The following is an 11,256-nucleotide window of genomic DNA, read 5'->3' as shown; positions in this document are numbered from 1 at the left end:
GGTTATCTCATTGAAGGCGAGAAAAATTGAAAATTTCTTTCCCATATCGTATTCAATTCGTTTCTGCAATTATTGCGATAATTGTTACCCAAGGTATTGTAATTATTTTCATCAATTATCAATCAACGGTGAATAATAAATCATTACGTTTACAGTGGACGTTAAAAATATAGAAGCCGAAAGCTTATTCGAATCTCTTTCGAATACGTAATAGGTACATTTTTTGGTGTATCACAGAAACTTAACAAGATTTTCTAAGCTGACCAGCATTGATATTTTTCTGAAAAAGCATTTTTAAATTCTCCACTACAATCACCGAAAAACGATAAAATTTCTCGAATTGTCACTTTTGTCGTCAGTTAGAACTGAAATTCTGAGACACCTCGAGTTAAAAAACATAATCGAACACGACTCGATTGAATCGGTAGAAATTAATCGTTTCGAATTTTTTGAAACGTTGCATTTGAAATCAAAATTTCGTAAATTTCAGTACGCAGTCTTAATGGCGAAAAAGTTTTTTCATAATTTATAGTTTCATCAAAAATAGGTGAAAATATTCATCTATCTTTCACTTATTACATGAAATAGGTACTCAGTAAGCAAGACAATGATAATAATCGATACTTTAATCACACAAATTGACATTGTATCGCGTCGTTAATGGGAGTAAAAAACAAAAAACGATGGTTAGAAAAAATGATCGAGTCGACCGATTAATCAAGTTTGAAAAACAACCAATTATACTCAATTATCGCGAAAAAAATAATCGATTATTTCTTCTCATTCCTACGGCACTCGAGCCGTCAATGAACCGCATAAAAATTTTCGTCCAACCCCCGCGATTCTACAAAGTTCTGCGGTACGGTAAGTTTTGTCACGAAAGCATCCATCAGAATTGCGTCGTGCGTAGCGAAGCGTGTCCCACACTCCCCTCCCCCCCCCCCCTCTCACTCTCTCACTCTCTCTCTCTCTCTCTCTTTCTCTTTCTCGACTGCGTGGTCCGCGACTCTCCGAAGTGCAGCGGCATGCTGATGCAGCGTGCAGTCTGAGATGCATAGGTGTAAGTGAGGTTGGGTCCGTGCACAAACACGAGCGTTTCACCAACACCAAGGCAGGTGGGCTGGATTATACAGGAGCCTCCGGAACGCAGCGGGACTCGAGGAGAGTAAGTATATACGTAGGGTCGCAAAGGTCTTCGACTGTTCTCCGCGCTTGGTCGTTGCCTCGGTTCTGGTTGCTGCTGGTGGTGCTGCTTGCCGGTTCTGGTGCCGGTGCTGCTGCTGGTGCTGCTGGTGGCTGCCGGCCGTGGTTCCTGCCTATCGGAGCAGTTACTCAGAGCTCTCTGTGCAGTCCGGACGCCGCCGACTCGAGTTAGTCGACGCCGAGCTGCCGCCGAGTGAGGAGCTCCAGGGGCACGAGCTCCGGCATCCGATTGGCCCTCATCGTTATCGTTTACACGATTTCTCGCCGGCAGCTGCATGCCTGCAGCCCGCGTCTGCCGATATCGGTTACGGCATCGCCGAAGCCCCGTGCCGAAAAATAATTCAAATATAATATCGTCGTAACGAGTCTGCGTTCGCCTAACGAGTCACCGAGATGAGGGTCATGGAACCGGTGTACCGGATCCGAATATGCTTTACAAAGGTCGTGAGCTCGCGCTGAAAGTGGAGACAGTGTGCGAGTCTTGAACGGTTATTCGACGGGTCGATTTTGATTGTTGTTCTTTTCATTTGGGTATTCATTTTTCTATCCTTATTTTGTTTGTATTGGTTTTTTTTTTTTTGGATATTTTTTTATTTTGGTTTTCATTCCTCATTCGTTGGTTTCGCTTCTTCGAGCCAGTTTCTTTCTAGTCCGATTTTTCGAGAACACTGAGGGAACTATAAAACTCATTTTCGATGTCGGTTAGCCGTTTCGCGTCACGCGTCATATGATCTAAATGCAAGAAGCCTGTCGTTACATGTAAACACATTGTGCGTTTCTTTTGGGATACTTATATATCTTCGGTCGAGTTTACCAAAACCTGACCAAGTGTAGCTGAAGAGGAGTGCGGTCCCACCGCTGCTGAGGAGAAAAAGAGAGAAGAAGAAGAAGAAGAAGCAGAAGCAGGGCAGCTCGAAAGTCATGGACTTTGTCATTTTAAAGGTGAGTTTATTCTCTCTCTCTTTTTTCTATATCTTGTATAAACTTTCCATCATTATGTATATTATATACACATCCAACATCGCTATGGTCATAACAAACATCTATCTATCTATCTATCTAACTACCTAAATATCTATCTATCTGTCTATCTATTTCTCTCTCTGTCTCTGTTGGTAATTCTTCATCTTTTTTTTTCTGTAGGCCTTCTCTCGCTCTCATCCGCACCTACTCATTCACGTTACCTTCTTTTTCTTCTCCTCCTTCTCCTTCTCCATTCCCCTTTCCCTTTTGCCCTTTCCTCTTTCCCCGATATCTATCTCACGCTCCCGCTTCTGGCGGGGTGCTGATTATGGTGTCTCGCTAGTGCTGCACGACTTCTCACTCCCACGTCTTGTTCTATACACCTCTTAAGATTCTCGCTCATTGCTATTATTATTTTAATACTGGATTAAGCAGGAATAACGAGATGCAGATGCATGTACACCCACAGCCCAACCTCCTTTTTTTCTTCACTAGAAATCGAACGCCGATATATCCGTCTAGGTGCACGGACGGTCGTTAATATCCGTTAAAACGGGGGTGCGATAATTTTTTCAGATATTTCAACACCGATAACACTGCGTGCACAACGCAAACGCGCTATAAGTATGAATTAATCGTTTCAACCCGACGTTGAAACGAGAGAATTATTAGTGGATGATCGAAACTTTCTGCTCTTGAATACAATACATACATATATAATCGTATTAAAGTTGGTAACGCAATCGCAACGATTTTTTCTGAGTAAGAACCGTTATCTCGCCATTTTGGAACTGTTTGAAATTCAGTAAACCGTAATAAAACAAAACACACTCGTATTTATAAATAGTTCTTTGGACAGTTATTCTAAAATTAAGAAAAGAGCGTCCCCCCCCCCCCCCCCCCCCCACTGTTTCGTTACGATAACGTTACTAACTTCAACCTCGTGATATGCATGGACTCGTAAACTCGTTGAATACTTAAAACAATCGCAAATTTTTCAACCTACGGACACATATCATAAATAGTTTTTCAACCCGGAAGATAGACGTTGGTATATGCATGTAGTACATCATGCATACTTAAGTATAGCCATGCAAGTTGAGTGGTGCTATTAATAAGAACACGCCCTCTGTCCCTTGCGCGTTGCCCGCAATTTAAGGGCTGCTTTTAATTGTAACTAATTAATGCGGGCCTACATAAGTATGATGTTCAAGAACGTGGCCTCAGTCATTTTAAATACCCGGGATTGAGCGACCCGTGTGGTCCTCGTCGACACAATTCGCTCTAATTTATAACCTCCAAATCGTTTCTTTCACTTTTATTTCTCGCTCTACGAGGCTAAAGTTAGTTACTTTAGGATAACGAAACTTTAAGGAAAAAATCGCTATTTTCTTAATTTTACAATGATCGTCTAAAGAATTAATATTTCAAAATATGATTGTCTTTTGTTTTATCACGGTTTACTCAATTTCAGACAATTCCAAAATGGCGAAATAACGGTTTTTTCTCAGCATGAATCGTTGCGATAACGTTACTAACTTCAATATGATCTCTACATAGGCTGAAGTTAGTAACGTTATTGTAATAATTCACGTATGCTAAAAAATGGTCAGATCGCAATTTTAATAATGTCTAACGATGCGGTAAATTATAACAAGTCGAAAATTATTCCTATTTTCGAAAACTCAACTATACACTTCAGTCACTGTAAAATTACGAAAGAGTAATTTTTCCCCTAATGTTTCGTTACGTTAACGTTACTAACTTCAGTCTCATATATTATTACTAAAATAAATCAACAGTTTAGTAAAGTTGACGTAACGAAACATGGCGGGACAAAAATCACTGTTTCATAATTTTATAGTGACCGAGGTAGTTGAATTTTCGAAATCGTCAGACATTCTAAGAAAATTACTGCGAAGTAACAATTTTTTCCGAAACGTAAATCATTACAATAACGTTACTGACGTCATCTTCGTCAGATTAAAAGATAAATTGCGCCCACCGTGTGAATATAATTACCCTATCGATGGTTACTAAAAAACTGTCCCAAACTCCGATATAGTTCTAAACCATTTTGTCTCTCATCTTGTTTTCGGTATTAAATATAAATCGTGAAAGAGATATGAACTAAAAAAAAAAAACAAAAAAAAAAAAGAAAGAAACGAAAATTTTAACGGAAATGAGAGAAATTTTGAAGACCCTTGAACTTGTCGGCATAGTTTAGAAGGTTGGTAGGTATACTGGAGGAGGCGTGTAAATCGAGTTGAATTATGTATGTCCCTCCCACCCTCCGTCTCTCTTTCTCTCCTTTTATTTTTTCCCTCCTTTCGCTATCTTCCTTTATCGCCGTCACTCGGCGTCTGTTCAGCCCTCCTCTTACATCTTATACTCTCGTCTTCGTCGGTTCTTTTTCTTTCGTTCGTTTCTTCCTTCGCTTAGCTGCAGTCACCGTCCTCGGCTCGATTAGATTGTCATTTGAGGAAATCTACCGACGCTGAAGAGAGGAACGGGGATGGTTTTTCACCCGGGAGATCATCGCGTCGCGTTCCGATCGACCAAGATCGTAAATTGCTTTTCGGGGCCCTTTTTTCGTTTACCTGTTATAGGTTATACATTCTATCGACTCGCTGCGACAAATACGTTTAGCCGTATGTATGTATGTACATACCTAGGTACAAAGTGTGTACGTATCTTGAATCGGAAAACTCGAATCTTCCTCAACTTTCTTCTCCCGACCACTTAACTGAGTTGATTGCTTGCTAGCTCGAACAGTAAATTTCCTCCCTCGTTCTCTCTCTCTCTCTCTCTCTCTCTCTCTCTCTCTCTCTCGTCTCCATCTCCTTCTCTTCCGCTTACGGAAATCCTTCATCGGGTGAGCAAAAGATATCCTTTTCACAAGGTCGAAGTTAGAGTAACGTTGACGTGATGATATGTTAGGGAACAAATCGTCGCTTTGCAATTTTTTAATGATTTTGAAAGAGTTGAGTTTTTCAAAATATGACAACGTCACGTTTACTCAGTTTCAAACAATCATAGAGTTGCGAAGATACTATTTTTCCTAAAAATTATTCGTTGTTAGGCTAACGTTAACTAACTTGACATATTTCTTCTCTTTCGTTGAAATAAAGTTTAAAAATTAGTTTTTGCGATACGAAAAATCGATACGAAGTATCAAAATTATAGTCACAGTTTTTGATTGACGGAACTATTTTATAAAAGTACTCTGATAATTTGAAACTGGCAAGGGATGATGTGTTCATTTTTACCTACAAGCTCTACAATCTTCAATAATTTTTGAAAAAGGTTCCTCAGGGTTTAACCTTCGTTCGCTTATCTCCGTATTGATTCGAAACTTCTCGAGGACGAAGAGCTCTTTCTACTCGATGTGACGATGAGCCCATCGATTATAGATTCTGGAGTTAAGTCAAGGGGTGGTCCGAGATGGAAGTATAAATATAGTATTGGTGGAGGGGTTGAAGAGAATTTCGTGTGCTTGCATTATGCACCTGAGCAAATAGCGCCTGTACTCATGTCCTTTTATATCCACGCACTGCAGCATTACAGGTAATATAATACATGGTGTTCAGTGGTCCTGGAAGTCCTTACGGTTCTGGAAATGTCCTTGAATTTTTCTTTTTCCGTTAAAAAGCTCTGGAAATGTCCTTGAATTTTTCTTTTCTACTTTAAAAGTCCTGAGAATGTCCTTGAATTTTTTTTCACCCTCAAAAAGTCCTGAGAATGTCCTTGCATTTTTCTTTTATTCTTAAAAAGTCCTGGAAATGTGCTTGAATTTTTCTTTTCTCCTAGAAATATCTATTTTCAAGATTCGCGAAGCATTGGTCCTGGCAAAAAAAAAAGAAAATATCATTCTATTAAAATAAGACAACACTGTGATACTCGGAGTGAGTAGAATATATATTTTTGCCTTTACGTTTCAGACGAAAGAAATGTGTCTAATAATCATCATTTTCGTGTATTTTTATTTCTCCTGAGTGTCCTTGAATAACCCGAAGATGTCTCCTCGAAATGTCCTTGAATTTGTTACGGATTTTTTCACTGAACACCATGTATAAGTACATACCTTATACAGCCAGGTTGATAAGAAGCACAAACTTCACCCTTTTTTTCCTCTCGTCTCTCAGGATCCTTTTTTCTTCGATCTCTCCTTCTCCTTCCTCCGATCTCTCTTTCTTTCTCTCTCTCTCCCTGCTATATATACTTTGACAATTGTTGTTGTTTTCTATACGAGTGTTTTGTTGCCACTTATTTTTTTTTATCCCCCGTAATCCGACCACCCTTGCGCATCTACACGGCGGTGTCAAGGTTTTCATTTCTTCCCGCGTATCTGAGGCGAAGATTTTTTAAATTCTATTTCTTTGTCTTGATGAGGTCATTATTTGTCAAGAAATTGCAATAGAATTGTATCTCGATACTTTGCTTGTAAATATTGTATTTTATAATTAATTTCTTGTCTTTACATTACTTTGTTTTTTTTTTATTTACTATATTTATATTATAATTATCCAATTCTGTAATTTTGTACAGCGAAAATCACTTCGGTACACTACCGTGAATAGTTTAATAAAATTCTCATTGTTATCGAATTCGTAATATTTAGAGATGAGCGGTAAACGTAGAATTTGAATACGAGAAGACAGACATCTTACATTTCAGTCGAATAATTGTTTGCCCCAACGTTTTTACTCTGTCATTGAAAATAAAAATTGGTAAAAGAAAGTTTGAAACGAGGGGGGTATGAGAAAAATTTGCTTTAGTGTTGAGAAAAGGATGCTTAAATAAAAATTGAACGGGTCACCCGGTGCATATAATATATACGCGGATACGAAGACACAGTAAACTTGCTATATATATACCTGTGTATATGAATGTTACATAAAAAATTCATATTATCCCCTAAAGACCCTGGTATTTCCGGCATCGGGGGGAAAGAATAGAATTTTCTTCAGCTGCTACAGATTAATGTACATATATATGTATTTATTTCACATATTACACGCATCGAAACGCCGCCGCCTGCCAAAGCATGTCATTGTTGCTCGCCGCACCAATAATGTGTTGGCCGTAAAGCGTTAATCGGGAAAAGCAGTCTTGTACGCCAAGATAATAAATTAATCCGTGCAATATGTTATAACATATGTGTGTGTGTATATATAACCAACACATGCAGAACGATACGAGGAAAAATGAAAGAAAGAAAAAAGGTAGAAGACAAAGGAATTGTATTTGAACAGCATGGATAAAAAAATAAATAAATAAATGAATAACGAGAATCAGATAATGTATCTCTTCTTCTTCATTTCTCTTCTGCTCTCTATATGCGTATGGGGCATTCCACGTCAAATTAGCAGCCTATGCACCTCACTCCCTTTGATTTTGATTATTTTTTAGTATTATAATATAATTATTATCTTCTTAAAAATCCAAGAGGGTCTCGAGAATTTTTTCAAAGTTTTAAAAATGGTGTTTTCGAAGTAGGTTTTATCGATATTTCTCAGATTTTATTTCGGCTAAAACAATCTGTTCGTCCCCTTTGGGTCGGTAAGAACATCGTACTAAAAAATTATCAAAATCGAAGGAGGTGAGGTACATGGGCTGTTAATTTGGCATCGAATGCCCTATATGTATATGAAACTCAACGCCTCTCTGTCTATCCGTCCGTATGTTCGCTTATAACTACAGAACTACTGAACCGATTTTGATTCTTCTTTTTTCTGTAGATAGCTACGATGTCAGGCTAGAATTTAGGCGATACTTTGTTACAGCCAGATCAATAGTTTGGAAGTTATGACGATATTTGTAAGCCAAGTCGTCGGAAGAGGATCACACACTTATGCGAAACGAGGCTGAAGTTAGTAACGTCACTGTATCGATACGTTGAAACAAAGATCACTATTTTGCACCATTCGAATAACTCGAAAAGTTGATTGTACGAAATCTGAGTTTGTTCGTGCTTTATTAACAGTTTCCTAAATTTCAAATTCCCAAATTCTCTAGAGTTGAAAAATAATGAGGTTTTCTAAATATGCATCATTACAAACTTCAGCCTGATTATGCAAACGCTGACTGAACTCTTACAGATATAAAAAAAGTTATGCATAAGAGTTTTCAAGATCTCGACGAGCTCTACAAAAAAGTCCGTTAGAGCACATTGCTAAGTCTAATAGTTTTGCCACAAAAGGCATTCAAAAACATCCGCAGTCAGAACCGCAAATGGCTGCTAGTGGAATATTGAAAAATGTCCCTATGACGTCAGTGCCTGATTGTCGGCGCCATTTTATCACCAGATAACCTAACTTTTTAATTTTAATGAAGGCAAATCGTAATTCTTCTGGTTTCAAATTACTCATATCACATAAATTAATGAAACGTAATGAATAATACACCCGTTCTACCCTCCGCACGCGAAAAAACACGCTCAACGACCAACCGTCGTCAGCCTGGTGGTATTAGTTCAATTTTTTTTCCACCAGATGACGCATTGCAAAGTGACGATTCCAATAACTAGTACATGAGTTGTAACATTGAAAGGGATTATCTCCCAAAAATTGAAAAATATTTCTCTCTCGTTTATACTTGCATTTATATCTATGTATACATACATATATCGTTCCGTTTTAACTGGAAGTTGGGCATCCGGTACATCCGGCTGGGAACGCGAGGTATGTACGTAGTAAATCGTTCCATACGGTGTCTGGGGGTTGCGGCTCAGCGCATATGTGTTAACGTGTATGTATACACACACATACACATGTACCCAGATACACGTGTAATCCGGGTCGAGCTTTAAATGGCGCGTTATTATTTATCGGTCTCGCACCACGTGGGCGTGTGACACTGCGCCCCATGCCCTCTGCACTCTATGTGCACTCAGCAACTGCATGCCATGGACTTGCAGTAGTTGGGGTCACATTTTCCCATTCTACGATCGATGTGCTTTTCCCAACCCATTGCAAAATTTCATTTCGCAGGTACAGCTGTTACCGTTTCGCGGAAGGAAAAACGTTTTTGTCAGTTTTCCTCTTGGTTGCGTTTCTTTTTTTTTCCCTTGTTTCTCCTACTTTTTATTATTTTCTGCGTGAAAAATTGTCCCTTCGTTTAGGGGGATATTATAAGGACGTGCGAAAAAATTTCCCACAACCGGAAACATGGGTATAAAGCGAATGTAAAATATTAACGAGAGAATTCTAACTTCGTAGATATTATAAACGTTTTTCTTTTTGTTTATTTTTTTTTTTTTTTACTCTGTTAACGTGTAACGAAGACTTTTTTCTGTCGATTTTTATTCCTGTTCTTTTGTCTTCCGAGTCTACAAATTCTTTGCACATATTTTACGAGCTTGAAGTTGGATTAGATAGTTGGAATGGTACACTAATTTTTTTTACCACCTAACTATACACTGAGTTTTTATCGTCATAGTTATAAATGGGGATTTTTTTTTTATTATCTTTGTCTCATATGAGAAAAACGATGGTACCATTTGAAAATATTTGAATATTCGAAAAGTGTGTCAAAATTTGAAGGGGGGGATTGAAAATTACTAAAATTGAGTGCTTTCATTAATCACCGTAGGGTACAAACGTACTCCGGTATACTTTTGTGCAGTTTCATGAAATTTCGCGTGATCGTTACAGTCTGAACATAATTCTGTGCGAAATATAATCATAGTGTATAAACCATGAAAGTTATACCCTTCGATTCGACAGAATTATTACTCTATACTATAATATTGAATCGATATTGAAATATCCGTGCAATTCGTTTCGGAGAAATGGCGAGAATGAAATGAACTAATTAACTAAAGGGGGAAGTATTATATAGAGAAAGACAGAAAAAGGAATGTTCGAATGTTTACTTTTATACACCTACATAGTATCCAACTGTAAATGTATATCCCAGAATGTATAAAAAAAAAAGCTCTTCTTTCTTTTTTCTTTTTTATTTCGATCTTAAATAACTTTTGATAGAGTAGATTTATCGTAAAATGATAAAAGACCTTTTTTGTAGAGCTTTCAATTGGCTACAAAAATACATTCTGGTCTTATTAGTACACTAACGCGTTGACGAGTTATAAAATTACAAAGTATAAAATGAAAAAAAAAAAAAAAATCTCCATCCCATTCAAATGGCAAATACAAAATCGCGATAATGCACCTCTTGATATTAATATTAAGAGTTCAAAATTTGACGGCATTCTTTTTTACGTTATTTGGAAAAATATTTTTGACTCGAATTTTGAAAAAATAAAAAAATTATCGTTTTTTTTTTTTTTTTTGTACATTCTAGTATATCAGTAGTGTTTTAACCATCGTTTTTATTCCTTGGAATTAATTTAATTACCAATAATATACACGTGCTTTGAATCTTTTTGCATGTGTAGCTTTTTTTGCCCCCGGTAATAAATATATTCGCAGTATTTTACTGAGAACATACAAATGATGCGGTAACGATTACGCGGTTCAATTTCTTTCCTTCTCTTTTAAGGCGGATTTTCTCTTTTCTCTCTTTTTCCCTTCTTCTCTTCCTCTCTGTACGTATGTTTTCATAGCGTTTGTATGATCGCGGTCCGTTGTGTCGGGGACGAACCATTATAAATATTATTTCACGAATTGCTTTTACCTGCACGAGTGAAAGCATCATATTTGACCGGGTGAAAGCCGGTACCTACCTATACACCAAACGCCGAAAAATTAATTGAGTACTCCTAAACGATGAATGGCAGGTTCGGCGGAGAAGGAAAAATCCGAGAGCACACCAATGAAAATAATAATATACCTATAATATCACCCTCCCGAATTGATTTGTCCGAAACGCGCGAGCTTCAATTAATTACCACGCGGCCTTTTCTGAATTCGTTGAAATTTTTTTTATTCGAACAGAGATTTGAAATTTCCATTCGCTGAAGATAATTTTAGCTAGATTTTTCTCAAATTGTTTAGAACACTCAATGATATTTTACATGTATCAGATTTTAACCGCTTCCAAATGATTTTATGTAATAAAAATAGCACAATTTTCGATTCACAAATATTGTTTACTCCATACTATAAGATTCTGTAAGACAAGCCA

General features: G+C 37.5%; 1 protein-coding gene across 1 annotated transcript in view; it reads left to right on the top strand.

Moving 5' to 3' along the window:
- Nucleotides 1–1,344: 1,344 nt before the first annotated feature.
- The window catches only part of LOC124304462 (E3 ubiquitin-protein ligase PDZRN3-B), a 137,199-nt gene continuing 127,287 nt past the window's right edge, over nt 1,345–11,256 (top strand). The window contains exon 1 of the mRNA XM_046762728.1: nt 1,345–2,145. Within this exon, the coding sequence (XP_046618684.1) occupies nt 2,125–2,145 (21 nt within the window). The 5' untranslated portion in view covers nt 1,345–2,124. The remainder of the gene's footprint in view (nt 2,146–11,256) is intronic.

This window comes from Neodiprion virginianus, chromosome 5, assembly GCF_021901495.1.
Source record: "Neodiprion virginianus isolate iyNeoVirg1 chromosome 5, iyNeoVirg1.1, whole genome shotgun sequence".
Lineage (NCBI taxonomy): Eukaryota > Metazoa > Arthropoda > Insecta > Hymenoptera > Diprionidae > Neodiprion > Neodiprion virginianus.
This window is presented reverse-complemented; position numbering and strand designations above follow the sequence as displayed.